The 21,261-nt window shown below is 38.0% G+C and overlaps 1 protein-coding gene and 1 non-coding gene across 8 annotated transcripts in view; one reads left to right on the plus strand and one right to left on the minus strand.

The window, feature by feature from the left end:
* The window catches only part of TRPM7 (transient receptor potential cation channel subfamily M member 7), a 162,677-nt gene that overhangs the window by 34,296 nt on the left and 107,120 nt on the right, over positions 1-21,261 (minus strand). For 3 of the 7 annotated variants that reach the window (XM_064295200.1, XM_010600063.3, XM_010600064.3), the window contains exons 22-26: positions 4,589-4,763; positions 3,776-3,902; positions 2,411-2,595; positions 1,639-1,771; positions 311-1,026 (exon numbers count right to left, since the gene is read on the minus strand). In XM_064295200.1, the coding sequence (XP_064151270.1) occupies positions 311-1,026; positions 1,639-1,771; positions 2,411-2,595; positions 3,776-3,902; positions 4,589-4,763 (1,336 nt within the window). Of the gene's footprint in view, positions 1-310; positions 1,027-1,638; positions 1,772-2,410; positions 2,596-3,775; positions 3,903-4,588; positions 4,764-21,261 lie in introns of those variants that run through there. The other 4 variants (XM_064295202.1, XM_064295199.1, XR_010323572.1 and 1 more) reach the window with 3 other exon arrangements.
* On the plus strand, positions 10,876-10,981 carry LOC111747823 (U6 spliceosomal RNA). The gene has a single exon (XR_002783770.1). It is a non-coding gene; the product is annotated as a U6 spliceosomal RNA (small nuclear RNA).

Raw genomic sequence — 21,261 nt, forward strand, 5'->3', positions numbered from 1 at the left:
CTTTCAACAGGAATTGATCTAATTCAATTGAAGATCCTTAAACTCAAGGCAGAACAGAGCCCACATAAATTTTCCACATCACTGTTATTATAATAAAATTCACCAAAGAGGTATGTGCCAATCTAATTAGTATAACTCAGTTCAACCTATTCCCCCACTTCTGGTGCTGTTTAAAAATATTAGAACTATACTTCATTAAACAGTAGTCCACTTGTCACACAAGTAAATGTTTTTATTAGCTGTTTTTACTTATAAGGTGGCAATTATAATAGATATTATTGACATAAGAATACTGGTTTGCCAAACTTACCTACAAATGCTCCAAATTCTATATTATCTCCTTCTGCAGCTTTAGAACAAACAACCTCTTGATCTTTGGTTATAGTCTCCAAATGGCTTTTGCAACTTGGCTGGGATGGTGTACTAACAAAAAATTTGGTTGGGGGGGATGATAGATGTGGTATGCTATTAGATGAACTACCTAACTTTTGATTTTTACTAAACATTTTTAAAGTTTCTGCCCCATGTAGTCTCTGTCGCAGTTCTGGAGGAGAAACAGCACTTGGGAATAAGGCACCACGAGAGGAACCAGCCTCTGGAAAAACGAATTCTTTTCTCTGGGGTGGTACAGGTAAATCCTGACCAAATACATTACTTTGGGGATGTTTTTCATCTTTCATAAAAACACTGCAAAGAAAATGATTATTACTCTCAAGACCACCTTGAGGAAGAGAAGAGCTAAGCATATTTACAACACTGCACTTCTTCCACACAGAAGGTCTTAAAGGACCATCTTCAATAAGATTTTGAGCCAAATGTTTGGAAATGCTCAATTCTCGTGTGATTTCACTGCGAACTTTGCTAGCTTCTGAAGCTTTCTGAGCAGTGAGTGTTTTTAACGTGTCTACAGTGAGGGCTGAGAGATCTTGCAAATGGCCAATTTGAGAATCTAATGAATGTAATGATCTTTTTATGTAGTTGACACGATCTCCAACTTCTTTAATCTGAATGCACATCTGCTCCACTCTGGGGGAAAAAACATTTTTTTCATATGTGAAAAATTAATGTTTTGAGAAATTCTTTTTGTAATCTCAATAAATGATAATGGTAAAAAGTGAGAAATTTTACATACACTCAAACAAGGTAAGAGAGAAAACAGGGTAGAATTATTCATTTATACAAGGCATACTTTATGGGCAAGAATGATCCTGTGCTAATCGTGTCATAATGATATGCAAGGTTTAAAAAACTATTTATGGTTCATAGGCAATTTATTCCAATTTCTCTAAGTACCACAAAAAAAATGTGAATACAGCTACACACAGAACTACCCTTACCATTACTATAACTACACAAGCACCATATATTCTGTAACGTAGTAAAAGTAATGGAAAGAAACAAATGCTTTAAAATAATGAGGATAGTTTTACCCACCCACCCCCAAAAACCATCTAAAATTAAGAGATTGACTTATTTGAAGTACTAGAAGAACTGAACTGCCTCCCAATATATAATGTAAAACTATTATTAAACTTATTTCTTTAACAAGTGAAAATTGAATAATGACTATGTATAAGATACATAACTAATAGAGCCCATTCTGACATATAATCGATCATAATTAAAGTGCTTCTAAACCTTTCAAAAGTAACACGAATTCTCTCTTCACTCCCAGAATGGAATTTGTCATCTTTTTCATTAAAATACATCTCAACACACTGCTCTTCAAAATCATGAAGTTTCTTTTGATCTTCTTCTGTTAAGAAAAGTTCTAAAAGGAAAGAAGAAGAAAAAAAAAAAAAAAACCCAACGAAGAGCTATCATGAGTTTTGTGAATTATTCAGGGCTCATAAGACTACAAATATCATCTATAATTTTTTTCTTTTTTAACTGCTGTGCCTCTAAAGCATTACACAAGTATCTCTTTTTTCTTGGCTCACAGTGTGATGTCAGCAAAGCAGTTCCAAGTACTTCCTCCACCTCTTTTAATTTCCTTTCCTTAAACAACAACCGTCTCCTGTCTCTCTCTGGTACCTCTTCCCTCACATATCCAGGCAGAGAGATTTAAGAACTGACTGGGTACAAAAGGAAGCAACTGTAAAATCTGGAAATGTCTGATACGGTGACTAGTCTCATGTAGTGTACAGAATGCACTAAGTGTTATGGTTTACAGAATAGCAAAAGTATTATGGTTTACATCATCATCCTAATAAAACAAACTGAAATACCATATTCAAAAAGAAGTTTAATTCTAAATCTACTTTATAGCACCTTAAATTTTTTTTATATTTAGGCTAATTTAACAAAAGCCTTCATAATAACACTAACCAACTAAATCGAATTCAATACTTAGCCTTTACTGCAATAAGTGATCAAGTGAAAACATTTGCCTTAATATATTTTTACTTACTTGGTCCATCTGAAGTCTTATCTTTTTTTCTTCTTTTACATACGCAGCAAAACAAAGAAACTATGTGGCTAAGAATGATAAGTGGTGGAGGCAGAACTGGTTTCTCATGATAAGCCATAATGAAATGATAACGTTGGTACTTCCATACAATATTGGAAATTGCCTTCACTTGTAAATACACATTGCTTGAATAACAAAGAATAAAAATAAAACTTAGCTAATCATATTTTAAAGTTTTAAATACTAAAGATTTTATTGTCATTCTGTTCTAAGACTCAAAGACTATACTACCATAAAAAAAAAAGAATAAAAATAAAACTTAGCTAATCATATTTTAAAGTTTTAAATACTAAAGATTTTATTGTCCTTCCGTTCTAAGACTCAAAGAATACACTACCACAAGCAAGAGTAAAAGGCAAATGGGAAACTGGAAATAACACATGCAAAGAGAAAGGCCAAAGGTTGAAAATGTGGACTGTCTTCACCAAAAACTCCCAGAAAAACAGAGAACATGATTTTAAAATTTAAAATTATATATAAATGGCTAAACGTAAGGAAATATTCAACCTCAATAGTAATAAATTCAAATAAACACAAGGTCCTCTTACTGTCAACCACCAAACTGTAACAATACTCAGTGCTGGTCAGGGATTTGGGATCACAGGCCCATTTTGACTTAAATCCCAAAGCCCTAAATATGTGTATGTATGCATGTATGTGTGTATGTATACACTGAGCAGTTCTACCCTGACAAAAACATTCTAAGGAAATGCTGAAGAATTGTTCAAAAGATTTAACTACAATCTAGTTTTGTGGTTTTTAGGAATAAAAATTACAAACAATGTAATTGAGCAATAAAACATTAGCTTGAAAAATTATGGTATATATCAGAGAATATGAGGTAGCCATTAAAAACAGATTGGGGAGGAAAACTGACTGATGTGGGATAATGGTCATGATGTTTTGCTTAGTGAAAAGCATTTCACAAAATGTAGTAACATTATTTAAAAAAAACATAGTCATAAAAAATGAAAGTTATGCATCAAAATATTAGGGGTGGGAATATCAATGGATTTTGTTTGCCTTTCTGTTTTTGTATTGAATGTGTATTCCTTGGCAACTCAGTAAAAATCCCAAGTTCGATAAAAAAAAAAAATGCTTGTTGAAAGATAATAAAGTCTCAAATTTACAACTCATCTGACCTGAAAACGCACGCTATCTCATTTGTACTTTTTCACAGACAAGTTTAGTAGTTTAAGCCTCAATAAAATTTTTAGATTTCAAATTTTGTGTATTTCCTCCAAAATAAGTAGGACTATATGTTAAATTATCTCATTACAATAAGCCACTGAATAAAATTCTTACTTGAAAAATGCAATAAGAAGATTAACCATAATGATATACTGTACAAAGAGGTAGACTGCTTGAAGAAATGGAGTCAACCACGTTCCAGGACCACAGATATCCGTGAGAGTAGAATCATTTGCACACACTGAAATGGGTGAAGGGATTTACAGTTGAATTTTACTGTTCAAGAATTTAACAAATTCTGATTAAAAACTGTGATATCCCCTGTAAAACTCAACATGCTGTACACTTTCGAATTCACACAGTCATTTTTTTTAGCATCAACAGTGTAAATACTCAATATCCAATCTACCCTGATTGGTCTAAGCTAATTATGGTTAAGAACTGTCTCAGTGACAGGCAGGCTGAAGCCAATTTGAGCACCAATGATATGCAAGGACAGGTTCAATAGGAGGTGTCTGAGAAAGAGATGTTTTCCCTCTTAAGAGAAAAATGGAAAGACAGTGTCTCTTTTCTCTTAATCCTAGTGACAGAGTCTTATAATCACAAAGGAAGCCTGTGAGCATCAGACATGGTACTACAGACCAATGAGATGAAATGAACAGGACTGTGAACTTCCTAAGTGAACTAAAAACTACTCCTCCTGTTTAAGCGAGTATAGGTCAGAATTCCATTACTTATAGCTGAAAACATTCCAAAAACTTTTTTTCAATTAATTTTTGTTGTCTGTTGTGGGGTTACACTAGTGTACTGTGGGGGAATTAGGTTGGTAATTGTACGACTTCTGAAAATATGCATTACTATACTGACTTTAAAACACAAAATAACCACAAGATGAATGTATAAGCATTTGTAAACATAAGTCCTTACCATCGATTTCATATGCATACACCTCACCAAAAATCATCCAGTATGGATGAAAAACAATATCTTTAGCAAGCTTCCAAGATGGTGGTTCTCGAGGATAAAGTATTGCCTTTCTGGGAACACCAAAACTAAGTAATACAAGAGCCATAATCACTACAATGTAGAACATATTGGCCACCTGTTAAAAAATGAACACTGTTAAAATACCTATGAATTTTAAAACTATGAAAATTTTTCATCTTAAAAAAATTTCTAATGTTCTATAGATAAGTGGAAACCCAGGTGGTGCAGTGGTTGGGAACTCAGCTGCTAACCAAAAGGTCGGAAGTTCAAGCCTACCAGGTGCTCCTTGGAAACTCTACAGGGCAGTTCTACTCTGTCCTATAGGGTCGCTATGAGTCAGAATCGACTCAAGGGCAACTCTACTTACTTTACAGATAAGTAGACTTTTGAGTTTCTTGTTATCCCTAATAATTTCATTCAGGAATGCCTTATCGCCTTAACATCCAAAATAGGTGAATAATGACTACATGTTTTATGTGGTAAATAGTAAGGCAGTGATTCTCACAGGAGTGGGGGTGCACGCACACATTCCACTGGATGGGAAATGTGTACTATGAAAAAGCAAATAAAATAATAAAGCTTTATATCTAGAAAACTTAAAAATTTAGTTTTCATTATGCAAGGTAATTTTGATAAACTTGTAAACTAGTGAGGTTGCTCAAAAGATAAATTATTTTAGATGGCACTGATTGTCCAAGATTAAGGAAAAATGTTTCAGAATGGAAGAAATACGATTTTTATATTCATTTAAAGGGAGAAGGTGTTTTTAAAAATTGAGAAACAACGTATGTATTACAACCCTATTTTGATAAAACAATTACATATTTATTGATATAAGCTCGACACAGATAAGCACATGTATACGTGTGTAAGTCTAGAGAATATATACTAGACTGTTAATAGTGGATGTCTCTGAATGGTGGTCTGTATTCGCCAAAATTTTCCACAAAGAGTAATAATTTTAAAATAAGGAGGAAAAAGCTACTTTGACAAAAGTAACAGCTTAACTGAAAACTGAAAGAAATTTATGACCGGATTAGGTCCAATATATTCTAGATTTTTAAGTTCAGGGTATAAAGCATTACACATTAAACCTGACATCTAGATTTAAAAATAAAAAAACAAAAACTGCCAGTGAAGCCAACGGAAAAGGGCATATTATGTTAGAAAAAGATTAGATGTGCTAGATATAACTGTAATCAGTATTTATTTCTGTAATCAGTAAAGGCAGGAGGGAAAGAGGTATTTAAAGACAGAAACCACAGACAGTACTCCTAGTTAGCATTATCTTGCAAGGTACATTCAGAATGAAAGATTATGAGCATAGATTAGGGTTGAGTAACAGAAAGCACATGTGGGACTTTTTCAGGGTATACCTACTGATTAAAGGCCATCATAATAAATGATCTGACTAGCTGCTTTCAGTATCCATGCACTGAAGAGTCACTCCAACATGTTAAGGAAAGACACAGAAATGTCTATTTGTCACTCTGGGGGAAAAAAAAAACCCTAATGGAGTAGGGAAAGGCCTTCAATGATTCCTCCTATATTTCCTTCTCAAAAAGGCTCTTTCAAAAATTTTCTTCAAAGTTCAGGCTACCCAGTTTTCAATACCCTACGTAATCTAGGCTACACCCTGCCTATCCAATCTGTCAACTAACTACTCTTCATCATGAACGTTCCTGTCAGACTGTCTTTTTATCAATGTCTATTTTAAGCTTTTTATCAATAGCTCATATTCCATCACTTTAATAAAAGCCTTCACAGACTTATCTCTTTCCATGAACTTTTATATCCCCATACTCATCAATTTAATCAACAAATTATTGATAGTTATAATGTTTCACCTAATTCACTAAAATATTTTTAGTAGGACAAGCTCTTCAAATTAAATTATAAGATTAAAAAAAAAAATAACTTCTCAGAAAGGGCCATATAAACCAGAGATTATATCAGACTGAGAATGGAAGAACTAGATGGTGCCCGGCCACAACCAATGACTACCCTGACAGGGAACAGAATAGAGAATCCCTAATGGAGCAGGAGAACAGCAGGATGCAGGCCTCAAATTCTTGTAAAAAGGCAAGACTTAATGGTCTGATTGAGACTAGAGGGGCCCCGGAGATCATGGTCCCTGGACCTTCTGTTAGCCCAAGACTGGAACCATTCCCAAAGCCAACTCTTCAGGCAGGGATTGGACTGGACTCTAAGACAAAAAATGATACTGGTGAGGAGTGAGCTTCTTGGCTGAAGTAGACAAATGAGGCTATGTGGGCAGCTCCTGTCTAAAGGCGAGATGCGAAGGCAGATGGGGACAGAAGCTGGCTGAATGGACATGGGAATACAGGGTGAAGAGAAGTGTGCTGTCTCATTAGGGGGGGAGCAACCAGGATTATCAAGCAAGGTGTATATAAATTTTTGTATGAGAGACTGAAATGATTTGTAAACTTTCACTTAAAGCACAATAAATAATAAATAAATAACTTGGACTGTTATGTAAAAAAGAAAAACGTGGTTTCATGAGGTTCAGATGCAATATCCTAATAATGCCTGCATTTTTTTCCATGGCAGGGATAATACTGTAAACATTAAGCACTACTTGGGGAATGAGGATAATTTTCATAATTTATAATCTTCTACTGAGGATATAAAAATCTGAAGAGTCAATTTATCAAAGTACACTGAGAAGGCAGGGCAAAGATGGCAGAATAGACAGATGCTTCCAGCAAGCCCTCTTATATCAAAGACCTGAAAAAACAAGTGAAACGAGTATATTATGACAAGTTAGGAGCCCTGACCATCAAAGGCAAGGTTAGAAAACGAACTGAGGGGCAGGGGGAAAAGGAGACGGATCAGAAGCGGAGAGGAGTTACGGGATCTGAATCACTGGAAGCCCTCAGGCAGCAATCCCGGGAGCGGCTGCGGTGGGCTGGTACTAGCATTTGGCTGCAGTTTCCTCAGGGAGAAGCAGCCAGCCACACAGCCTACTCACACCTCCGGAACCAGAGAAGAACAGCACCCTTGGCAAAAGCTAACTACTTGCGTATATTTTACCACGCCCCTCACCCCCAACCCAGTGTCAGCGGCCGCTGATTTCCCCGGCCTAAGATAAGCCCTGTTGAGCACCCAGAGCCATCCTGCAGGCCCTGGAGAAGGAATAAATTCCCAAGTGAGGGATAAGATAATTTGCCAGGTCCACTAACCAGGGGAGGACAGGACAGAAGTGGCTCCTGTCCAGCCATAAACGGTCCATGGACTTTGACTACCTTTCCCCTCTGCATGGACCTGTGTGGGCCTATTTCAGGAGAATACGCCTTTGATGGCAGACTCCAATTGTTTCAGCTGTGCGGCAAAGAGGGGGGTGTTTGATGTTTGACATTGCTTTGCCTATTAAACAGCGTCCTCACCTACCCACATCAGGGGCCTAAGGACTGGTGGCTCCACTCAGGTCACCAAGACTCCTGTGACAGGGGTCCAAGGATAACTGGTACTTCCCAGTCCTTACAACCAAAAACATTGGGTGCCCTTGGTCCATCTACAGAACTCACCCATCTGTATGCTCTAGGGAACAGGGACATGCTTTCCTCAGAGACACCTGCGGGACAATTCTCAGCCCCCCGCCTTGTTCAGAGCGTGACCCCCTGCTGCAACCAGATACCGGTACCTACACAAATCACCCCTGCCCCTCTAAGACTGTAGGACAGAGCCTGTACCACACATTGGTGATCAGCTACCTGGACACCTGAGCTGAATTCATGCAAGGAAAGTGAATGGACTCCTAGGCTGATACACTTGGTAACAGCTCTAGCCATATGGGGTCAGGACATCAGAGCTCCAAAGGTGAAAATAATCTAGCAAGCTCATTCAAGCAACCCATTTGGCCATATCGAAAAAAAAAAAACAAAGCAAGAAGCTAGGATACAGTAAGCAAACAAAGTAAACTAATACAATAACTTATAGATGGCTAGCAGGCAACAGTCAATATCAAGTCACATAAAGAAACAGACCATGATCACCTCAACACGCTCTCAAAACAAAGAATCAAGGGATCTTCTAGACGAAAGTGCATTCCTAGAATTACCAGAAGCAGAATACAAAAGGTGAATATACAGAACCCTTCAAGGCATCAGGAAGGAAATGAGGCAATACATAGAACAACCAAGGAACATACAAATAAAGCAGCTGAAGAAATTAAAAAGGTTATTCAGGAACATAATGAAAAATTTAAGGAGTTGGAAAAAATCCATACACAGCAATCAGAAATTCAGAAGACTAACAATAAAATTACAGAATTAGACAACTCAATAGAAAGTCAGAGGAGCAGAATTGAGCAAGTGGAAGATAGAATTTGTGAACTTGAAGATACAGCACTTGGCACCAATATACTTGAAGAAAAATCAGATAAAAGAATTAAAAAAAATCAAGAAATCTTAAGAAGCATGTGGGACTCTATCAAGCGAAATAACCTACGAGTGATTGGAGTACCAGAACAGGGAGGGTTAACAGAAAACACACAGAAACTTGTTGAAGATGTGTTGGCAGAAAACTTCCCTAATATCATGAAGGATAAGAAGGTATCTACCCAAAATACTCATCGAACTCCACATAAGGTAGATTTTAAAAGAAAGTCACCAAGATGTATTATAATCCAACTTGCCAAACCCAAATACAAAGAGAGAATTTTAAGAGCAGCTAGGGAAAAACGAAAAGTCACCTACAAAGGACAGTCAATAAAAACAAGCTCAGACTACTCGGCAGAAACCGAGTAGACAAGAAGGTGATGGGATGACTTATATAAAACACTGAAGGAAAAAAATCGCCAGCCAAGAATCATATACCCAGCAAAACTGTCTCTCAATTATGAAGGTGAAATTAGGACACTTCCAGATACAAAGAAGTTTAGGGAATTCATAAAAACCAAACCAAAACTACAAGAAATACTAAAGGGAGTTCTTTGCATAGAAAATCAATAATATCAGATATCAACCCAAGACTAGAACACTGGGCAGAGCAATCAGATGTCAACTCAGAGAAGAAAATCACAAAAAATATCGATAAAAAAATGCCCAAAACAGGGAAACAGCAATGTTATTATGTAAAAGAAGACAACATTAAAACAATAAAGAGGGACTAAGAAATGTAGTCATACATCTCTCATATGGAGAGGAAGACAAGGCGATACAAAGAAATAAAAGTTAGGTTTAAATTTAGGAAAAAAAGGGTAAATAATAAAGTAACCACAAAGGAGGCAAACTATCCTATGCATCAAAATAAAATACAAGAAAAAAAGAGATACTCAATAGAAAGAAAAACAAAAACAATGAATGTGAGGAAAGACAATATGAAAAGGTAATTTACTCAGCCAAAAAACTAAGTGAGAAAAAGAAACTCTCAATGACACACAACAAAAGACATCAAAATGATAGCACTAAATTCATACCTATCCATAATTACACAGAATGTAAATAGACTAAATGCACCAATACAGAGACAGAGAGTGGCAGAATGGATTAAAAGACATGATCCATCTATATGCTGCCTACAAGTGACACGCCATAAACTTAGAGAAACAAACTAACTAAAACTCAAAATATGGAAAAAAAATATATGAAAGCAAACAACAATCAAAAAAGAGCAGAAGTGGCAATATTAATTTCTCACAAAATTGACTGTAAAATTAAATCCATCATAAAGGATAAGGAAGGACACTACTATATAATGATTAAAGGGACAATATACCAGGAGGATGTAATGATATTAAATATTTATGCACCCAATGACAGGGCTGCAAGACATACAAAACAAACTTTTACAGCACTGAAAAGTGAGATAGACAGCTCCACAATAATAGTAGGAGACATGAACACACCACGTTCAGCGAAAGAAGCTCAATAAAGACATGGAAGATCTAAATGCCACAATAAACCAAGCTGACCTCACTGACCTATACACAACACTCCACCCCAAAGCAGCCAAGTATATTTTCTTTTCTAGTGCACACGGAACATTCTCTAGAATAGATCACATATTAGGTCATAAAGCAAGCCTTAACAGAATCCGAAACACTGAAATACTACAAAGCATCTTCTCTGACCATAAGGCCACAAAAGGGAAATCAATAACAGCAAAAGCAGGGAAAAGAAATTGAACACTTGGGAACTGAATACCCAGCTCAAAAAAGACTGGATTATAGAAGACATTAAAGATGGAATAAAGAAATTCATAGAGTGCTTGCTTCTACAGCACATATACTAAAATTGGAATGACACAGAAAAGATTAGCATGTCCCTGTGCAAGGATGACACGCAAATTCGTGAAGCATTCCATATTTTTTAGTCAGTTGCAAAAGGACAAATATTGTATAAGACCACTATTATAAGAACTCGAGAAATAAACAGACAAAAAATATTCTTTGATGGTTACAAGATGGGGGATGGAGGGAGGGTGAGAGAGTGGTATTCACTAATTAGACAGTAGATGAGAACTACTTTACGTGAAGGGAAAAACAACACACAATACAGGGGAGGTCAGCATAACTGGACTAAACCAAAAGCAAAGAAGTTTCCTGAATAAACTGAATGCTGTGAAGGCCAGTGTAGCAGGGCGGGGGTTTATGCAGCATGGTTTCAGGGAACATCTCAGTCAGATGGCATAATAAAATCTATTAAGAAAGCATTCTGCATCCCACTTTGGAGACTGGCGTCTGGGGTCTTAAATGCTAGCAAGCGGCCATCTAAGATGCATCAATTGGTCTCAACGCACCTGGACCAAAGAAGAATGAAGAACAACAAGGACACAAGATAATTACGAGCCCAAGAGACAGAAAGGGCCACACAAACCAGAGACTACATCGGTCTGAGACCAGAAGAGCTAGATGGTGCCCGGCTACAACCGATGACCGCCCAGAAAGGAAACACAACAGACAACCCCTGAGGGAGCAGGAGAGCACTGGGATGGTGACCCCAAATTCTCGTAAAAGGACCATGCTTAATGGTCAGAGACTAGAAGGCCTCTGGTGGTCATGGTCCCTGGACCTTCTGTTGGCCGAGGACAGAACCATTCGCAAAGCCAACTCTTCAGACAGGGATTGGACTGTACAATGGGATGGAGAGGGATGCTGGTGCAGATTCAGCTTCTTGGATCAGGTGGACACTTGAGACTATGCTGGCACCTCCTGTCTGGAAGGGAGACAAGAGGGTAAAGGGGGTTAGAAGCTGGCGGAATGGACATGGGAAGAGAGAGTGAAGGGAAGCAGCGGGCTGTCTCATTAGGGGGAGAGCAACTGGGAGTATGTAGCAAGGTGTATATAAGTTTTTGTGTGAGAGACTGACTTGATTAGTAACCTTGCACTTAAAGCACAATAAAAATTAAAAAAAAAAAAAATTCATAGAATCCAATGAGAATGAAAACACCTCCTATCAGAATCTTTGGGACACTGCGAAAGCAGTGCTCAGAGGTCAATTTATATCAATAAATGCACACATACAAAAAGAAGAAAGGGCCAAAATCAAAGAATTATCCCTACAACTTGAAAAAAATAGAAAGGGAGCAATAAAAGAAACCCTCAGGCACCAAAGAAAGCAAATAATAAAAATTAGAGCAGAACTAAAAGAAACAAAAAACAGAAAAAAAAAACTGAAAGAATTAACAAGACCAAAAGCTGCTTCTTTCAAAAAATTAACAAAATTGATAAACCACTGGCCAAACTGCAAAAGAAAAACAGGAAAGAAAGCAAATAACCCAAATAAGAAATGTGATGGGTGATATTACAACAAACACACCCAACTGAAACTGAAAGAATCATACCAGATTACTATGAAAAACTGTACTCTAACAAATTTGAAAACCTGGAAGAAATGGATGAATTCCTAGAAACACACTACCTACCTAAACTAACACAAAGAGAGGAAAAACAACTACATAGACCCATAACAAAAGAAGGGATTGAAAAGGTAATCAAAAAACTCCCAACAAAAAATAAAGCCGTGGCCCAGACAGCTTCACTACAGAGTTCTATTAAACTTTCAGAGAAGAGGTAACACCACTACTACTAAAGGTATTTCAGAGCATAGAAGGGGATGGAATACTCCCAAACTCATTCTATAAAGCCAGCATATCCCTGATACCAAAAGCAGGTAAAGACACCATAAAAAAAGAAAACTACAGACCTATATCCCTCATTTGGAAAATTACAGACATATATCCCTTGTTTGGAAACCCCGGTGGCAAAGTGGTTAAGTGCTACGGCTGCTAACCAAAGAGTCGGCAGTTCGAATCCGCCAGGCGCTCCTCGAAAACTCTATGGGGCAATTCTACTCTGTCCTATAGGGTCGCTATGAGTCGAAATCATGAACTTAAATGTAAAAATCCTCAACAAAATTGTAGCCAATAGAATTGAACATAACATATCAAAAAAATAATTCACCATGACCAGGTGGAATTTATACCAGGTATGCACGGATGGTTCAACATTAGAAAAACAATTAATGTAATCCATTATATAAATAAAAAAAAAAGGCAAGAATCACATGATTTTATCAACTGATGCAGAAAAGGCATGTGACAAAGTTCGACACCCATTCATGATAAAAACTCTCAGCAAAATAGGAATAGAAGGAAAATTCCTCATGATAGTACAGGGCATTTATATAAACCAACAGCCAACATCATCCTAAATGGAGAGAGTCTGAAAGCATTCCCCTTGAGATCAGGAACCAGACAAGGATGCCCTTTATCACCAGTCTTATTCAACATTGTGCTGGAAGTCCTAGCCAGAGCAATTAGGTTAGATAAGGAAATAAAGCGCATCCAGGTTGGCAAGGAAGAAGTCAAAGTATCTCTATTTGCAGATGACATGATTTTATATACAGAAAACCCTAAGAAAATTACTGAAACTAATAGAAGAGTTCAGGAGAGTATCAGAATACAAGATAAACATACAAATATCAGTCAGATTCCTCTACACCAACAAAAAGAACATCGAAGAGGAAATCACAAAATCAATACCATTTATAGTAGCCCCCAAGAAGATAAAATACTTAGGAATAAATCTTAGGCCAGAGATGTAAAATGGTTATAGAAAGAAAACTACAGAACACTTCTGCAAGAAACCAAAAGAGACCTACGTAAGTGGAAAAGCATACTTTGCCCATGGAGAGAAAGACTTAACATTGTAAAAATGTCTATTCTTCTAAAAGCCATCTATAGATGCAATGCAATTCCAATCCAAATACCAATGATATTTTTTAATGAGATGGACAAACAAATCACCAACTTCATATGGAAAGTAAAGAGGCCCCGGATAAGTAAAGCATTACTGAAAAAGAACAACAAAGTGGGAGGCCTCACTCCCCCTGATTTTAGAACCTATTATATCACCACAGTAGTCAAAACAGCCTGGTACTGGTAAAAAAACAGATACATAGACTAATGGAACAGAATTGAGAATCCTGACATAAATCCATCCACATATGAGCAGTTGATATTTGACAAAGGCCCCAAATCAGTTAAATGGGGAAAAGACAGTCTTTTTAACAAATGGTGCTGGCATAACTGGATATCCATCTGCAAAAAAATGAAACAAGACCCATACCTCACACTATGCACAAAAACTAACTCAAAATGGATCAAAGACCTAATTATAAAATCAAAAACAATAAAGATCATGGAATTAAAAATAGGGACAACATCAGGAGCCCTTTATACATGGCATAAACAGTATACAAAACATTTCTAACAATGAAGAAGAAAAACTAGATAACTGGGAGCTCCTACAAATCGAACACCTATGCTCATTCAAAGACTTCACCGAAAGAGTAAAAAGATTACCTACAGACTGGGAAAAAGTTTTTAGCTATGACATTTCTGATCAGCAACTGATCTCTAAAATCTACATGATACTGCAAAAACTCAACTGCAAATAGACAAATAATCTAATTTAAAAATGGGCAAAGGATATAAACAGACACTTCATTAAAGAAGACATTCAGTTAGCTATGAGATACATGAGGAAATACTCACGATCATTAGCCATTATTGAAATGCAAATCAAAACTACAATGATATTCCATCTCTCACCAACAAGGCTGGCATTAATCCAAAAAACACAAAATAAGAAATGCTGGAGAGGTTGTGGAGAGACTGGAACACTTATACACTGCTGGTGGGAATGTCAAATGGTACAACCACTTTGGAAATCAATTTTGTGCTTCCTTAAAAAGCTCGAAATGGAACTACCAAAAGATCCAGCAATCCCACTCCTGGGAATATATCCTAGAAAAATAAGAGCCTTTACACGAACAGATATATGCACACCCATGTTCACTGCAGCACTGTTTACAATAGCAAAAAGATGGAAGCAACCAAGGTGCCCGTCAACAGATGAATGGATAAATAAATCATGGTACATTCACACAATGGAATACTACACATTGATAAAGAACAGTGATCAATCTGTGAAACACTTCATAACATTGAGGAATCTGAAAGGCATTATGCTGAGTGAAATTAGTTGCAACAAGACAAATACTGTAATAAGATCACTATTATAAGAACTCGAGAAATAGTTTAAACAGATAAAATATTCTTTGATGGTTACAAGACGGGGGAGGGAGAGATGGAGGGAGGGGGTACTTACTAATTAGACAGTAGATAAGAACTACTTCAGATGAAGGGAAAGACAACACATAATGCAGGCGAGGTCAGCACAACTGGACTAAACCAAAAGCAAAGAAGTTTCCTGAATAAACTGAATGCTTTGAAGACCAGCGTAGCAGGGGCGGGGGGTTTGGGGAGCATGGTTTCAGGGGACATCTAAGTCAACTGGCATAATAAAATCTATTATGAAAGCATTCTGCATTCCACTTTGCAGAGAGGCATCTGGGGTCTTCAACGCTAGCAAGCAGCCATCTAAGGTGCAACAACTGTCCTCAACCAACCTGGACCAGGGGAAAATGAAGAACACCAAGGACACAAGGTAATTACGAGCCTAAGAGACAGAAAGGGCCACATAAACCAGAGACTATATTAGCCTGAGACCAGAAGAACTAGATGGTACCCAGCTACAACTGATGACTGCCCTGAACAGGAATACAACAGACAAGCCCTGAGGGAGCAAGAGAGCGGTGGGATTCAGACCCCAAATTCTTGGAAAGAGACCAGACTTAACGGCCTGACTGAGACTAGAAGGACCCTGGTGGTCACAGTCCCCAGATCTTCTGTTAGCCCAGGACAGGAACCATTCCCAAAGCCAACTTTTCAGACAGGGATTAGACTGGAGAATGGGATGGAGAGGGATACTGGTGAGGAGTGAACTTCTTGGATCAGGGGGACATTTGAGACTATGCGGGCATCTCCTGTCTGGATGGGAGATGAGAGGATAGAGGGGGTTAGAAGCTGGCGGAATGGACACAAAAAGAGTGTGAAGGGAGGGAGCGGGCTGTCTCATTAGGGGGACAGCAGTTGGGAGTATTTAGCAAGGTGTATATGAGTTTTTGTGTGAGAGACTGACTTGATTTGTAACCTTGCACTTAAAGCACAATAAAAGTTAGAAAAAAAAAAAGTACAGTGAATCTTTAGTCATTTTATTATTTTTTTTCTACTTTTAAAAAATGGCTTGACAGGAACTGTGATAAATATTAGAGATGTAAAGGTAACCAACACCAGATGAATTTCCTAATCCAAGGAATTTATAGTCTAGGAGAAGATAAGTAGTCCAACAAAAGTGTAGTTTAATACATAGTTACCCCTCTGCAACAAAAGACAATTGATAAATAAACTCACTTTTGTCTCGATTCTAACTCATAGCAACCCTACTGGGCACAGCAGAACTGCCCCATAGGGTGCCCAAGGCTTAATCTTTACAGAATCAGTCTGTCTACATCTTTCTCCCACAGAGGAGTTGATAAGTTTGAACTGGTGACCTTTCAGTTAGCAGCAAAGAGATGGAAAAAACTAAGTACCCATCAACAGATGAATGGATTAACAAACTATGGTACATGCACATAATGGAATATTAAACAACGATAAAGAATAATGACGAATCCACAAAACATCTCACAACATAAATTGGGGACATTATGCTGAGATGAGCCCTGGTGGCCCAATGGTTAAGAGCTACGGCTGCTAACCAAAAGATCGGCAGTTTCAATCTATGAGCCACTCCTTGGAAACCCTATGGGGCAGTTCTACTCTGTCCTACAATGTCGCTGTGAGTCAGAATCAACTCGACGGCAACGGGTTTGGTTTTTTTTAATGTTGAGTGAAATAACTCAATCACGAAAGGACAAATACTGTATGAGAACACTATTACAAAGTTACAACAGATGGTCTACTCACAGGAAAAAAGAAAAAAACATTCTTTGATGATTACCAGGGATGGGAAGGGGGTTGTGGGAAAATTAGCAAATAGATAGAAGACACATGTTAATATTGGTGAAGGGACAGACAGTATACAATATGAGAGAAGTCAGCACAACATGGCCAAGGCAAGAGAGTACACTGAAAGGAACGCAAAAATAATGAGCAACTACGGTAACTATTATAGCATAGACAATCCTGCAACAATAGCATTAACAAACAATACTTTAAGAATGGATTTATAAGTGGACAGATACGCCAAGGGGTGTGGGAGGGTGTAAGGGAGTACACCCACCAGCAGATACAAGTTTAGTGGTGGATATTTCTACACACAAAACTGTATGTGCTCCCCATATATTAATATAGACAATAGAGCATACAAGGGACATATAGTCAGGGTACCCACTTAGACATAACCAAACACCTCCTGGGATGAAGTTTCTAGGCTTTAAGATGACGGACCATAGACTCAGGGGATAGCTATGTCAAATGGTACAACATAGTTCATGAAGACAGTGCTCTGCATTCTACTTTGGTGAGTAGCAGCTGGAGTCTTAAAAGGTCGTGACTGGCCATCTAAGATACAACTACTGGTCTCCTCCTGTCTAGAGCAAAGGAGAGTGAAGAAAACCAAAGATTCAAGGAAGACATTAGTCCAAAGGACTAACGGACCACATGAACCACAGACTACACAACCTGAGACCAGAAGAACTAGATGATGCCTGGCTTCCACTACCAACCAAGTACTCTGACTGGGATCACAAGAGAGGATGCTGGACAGAGCAGGAGAAAAATGTAGAACAAAAAATCAAATTCACAAAAAGACCAGACTTACTGCTCTGACAGAGTCTAGAGGAATGCCCAAGATTACGGTCATGAGACACCCTTCTGACCTGGAATTGAAACCATTCCCAGAGACCACCTTCCAGCGAAACAATAGACAAGCCCATAAAATAAGCAATAACACCCGAGAGGAATGTGCTCATTAGAAAAATCAATTATACGAGATCAAAGGGACAATATTTCCCCAAAAGCAAAGATGAGAATGCAGGAAGGGGGAGATAATCAGGATGAAGGGAAACAGGGATTCCAGGGTAGAAATGGGAAGAGTGCTAATGCATTGTTGGGAATAAAACCAAGGTCACGAAACACTTTACATACAAACTGTCGAATGGGAATCTTATTTGCCCTGTAAACTTTTACCTAACGCACAATTAAAAAAAAAAAAAAATCCAGATCTTAAAAAAAAAAGTGACTACACAACTCACGTGCTTTATAAAAATCACAACCACCAGCACGAGACTGTGAGAAAACCAAGCTGTTAAAGTGAATATAATCTTGTTAAAACTAAAACAAAAATAAATATGTTGGTAAAGTGAATCTTATAAAAATTACACACTTTTGTTCATCAAGGGAATTTATCGACGAAAGTGAAGAGACAACTTATCAATTGGGAGAAATTTTTCAGAAACCATATTCAATAAGGATCTAATATCCAAAATATAAAAACTTCTACAACTTAACAGCAAAAAGACAAACAACCCAATCAAAAAATAGGCAGAAGACTTGAACAGTGATGTCATCAAAGAGGATATTCAAATGGCCAACAAGCACAGGAAAAGACATTCAACGTCATTCCTGTTGCCCTCAAGTCAATTCCAACTCATAGCAACCCTACAGGGCAGACAAGAGCTGCCCTATAGGATTTCCTTTGAGTTATGGTGTTGGGGAAGAATGCTGAATACACCATGGACTACCAAATGAATGAACAAATCTGTCTCGGAAGAAGTACAGCCAGAATGCTCCTTAGAAGCAAGTATGGCAAGACTTCATCTCATGTACTCTGGACACGTCATCAGAAGGCACCAGTTCCCAGAGCAGGACATCATGCTTGTTAAAGCAGAGGGTCAGCGAAAAAGAGGAAGATCCTCAAAGAGATGGACTGACACAGGGGATACAACAATGGGCTCAAGCGTAACAATGATCATGAGGATGGCGCAGGACAGGGTAGTGTCTCATTCTGTTGCACACAGGGTCGCAACGAGTTGAAACCAACTCGAAGGCACCTACCAACAATAATCTTGACAGAAGCAGGTTGCCATATCTTTCTCCCACAGAGCAGCTGGTGGGTTCAAACTGCTGACCTTTCTGTTAGCAGCCAAGCACTTAACTACTGTGCCACTAGGGCTCCTTAAACCAAACCCACTGCTGGTGAGTCAATTCTAACTCCTGGCAACGCGATGTGTTACAAAATAGAACTACCCCATAGAGTTTTCTTCACTGTAATCTTTACAGAAGCAGATCACCTGGTCTTTCTTCCCTGGAGCCCCTGGGTGAGTTCCAATAGGCAACCTTTAGGTTCATTAAAAAAAAAAAAAAAAACAAGGTTCATTAGCTGAGAGCAAATCACTTGCACCACCCAGAAAGCAGGGAGCATTAGAGAGATGCAAATTGAAACTACAATGAGATACCACCTTACTCCTACTAGAATGGCAACAATCAAACAAACAAAAAACAGAAAACAACGGGTATTGGCGAGGTTATAGAAAAAATGGAACCCTCATCCACTGCTGATGGAAAAGTAAAATGGCACAGCCAGCGTGGAAAACAGTGTGGCAGTTCCTCAAAAAGCTGAACACAGAATTACCAGCAGTCTCAATCCTAGGTATACACCCAGAAGAAGTGAAGGCAAGAATGCAAACAGAAACCAGTAAACCAATGTCCACTGCAGCACTTTTCACAATAGTCAAAAAGTAGAAACAACTGAAATGTCTATCAACAGATGAAGGGATAAATAAAATGTGGTACATACACACAATGGAATACTACTTAACCATAAAGAGAAATGAAGTCCTGATGCATGCCGCAACAGGGATCAACCTTGAAAACACCATACTGAGTAAAATAAGTCAGTCACAGAAGAACAAATATTGTACGACCTTACATGAAACGAGCAAATACAGCAATGCCTGTGAAAGCCAGAACCTGTATTAGGTGGAAATTTGTCAGGAAAGGAAAACTCAAATATTGTCCACCAAAATGAACGATAGAAAAGTGGTAAGACTGCACTCTGTCAAAGGCAGAAAACCTGTGACACCTAGAAAAACAAGGCAGTCTCGTGAAGTTCCTGTTCTCAGTTTTCACTGCATACAGAAACCCAAGATTATTGCTGGCTACCAGGGATGGAAGGGATAGGGAAAGAGGGAGATTTTGCTTTAGGGGCACTGAGTTTATGTTCATGGCAGTGGAATGATTTGGAAAAGGACTGCTAGAATGGTTGCACAACTTGAAGAATGTCACTGAATTGTACATGTAGAAATTGTTGAGACGGAGTATGTTTGCTATGTATATTTTCACCAAAATAAAATTAAAACAAGAAAAAAGGAAAGACAAAAAGGAAACAGAAGCTAAAATATAATACATCTAGACAGACAGACAGGCACAGATAAAGCTACAGTTAGACGAAACCGCTGGTAGCATAATGGTTAAGAGCTACGGCTACTAACCGAAAGGTCTGCAGTTCAAATCTACCAGACACTCCTTGGAAATCCTATGGAGCAGTTCTACAGGGTCATTGAGTCAGAACTGACTCAGTGGCAAATGGGTTTGGTCTTTGGTTTATAGTTAGACACTGAGATAAACATAGTTATATGGCAATAAACTCAATCTAGCTAGAAGAAAAAAAAATTTTTTTTTTTTTTTAAGCTAGAAGAGACCCCAAAAGCTTCTCGGAAAAAAATCACGTTGGGGCTGAATTCTAAAAAATAAACCTCATCTAATTAGTCAAAAAAGCTAAGAGTGTAACTGTAGATGGGGATGATCCCCAGGCAGAATGAGGAACCTTAGCTATGGTACTTGGCTAGGGGTGGGGAGAAGTATGGTATGTTACAGAAAAAAAAAAAAAAAAAGGCCTGTGTGACTACAGCACAGAGGTCAAGAATAGTATGAAACCAGGAAGAAACTAGGTAAACGGTACACGGAATCTCTCTGTATTATTTCTTAGAACTGAATGTGAATTTATAGTTATCTCAAAATTAAAACAACAAAATGCAAGGGCCAAACTGGGTAGAGTTTGTGGTTCTAATTAAGGGCACTGATCTCTCAGGAGCAATGCAAAATCATTAAAAGATTTAAGAGGAGCCCTGGTGGTACAGTGGTTAAGCGCTCAGCTGCTAATCAAAAGGCTGGTGGTTAAAAGCCAATAGCTGCTCCACAGGAGAAAGATGTGACAGTAGTCTGCTTCCAAAAAGATTTAA

Source organism: Loxodonta africana, chromosome 12, assembly GCF_030014295.1.
Source record: "Loxodonta africana isolate mLoxAfr1 chromosome 12, mLoxAfr1.hap2, whole genome shotgun sequence".
NCBI lineage: Eukaryota > Metazoa > Chordata > Mammalia > Proboscidea > Elephantidae > Loxodonta > Loxodonta africana.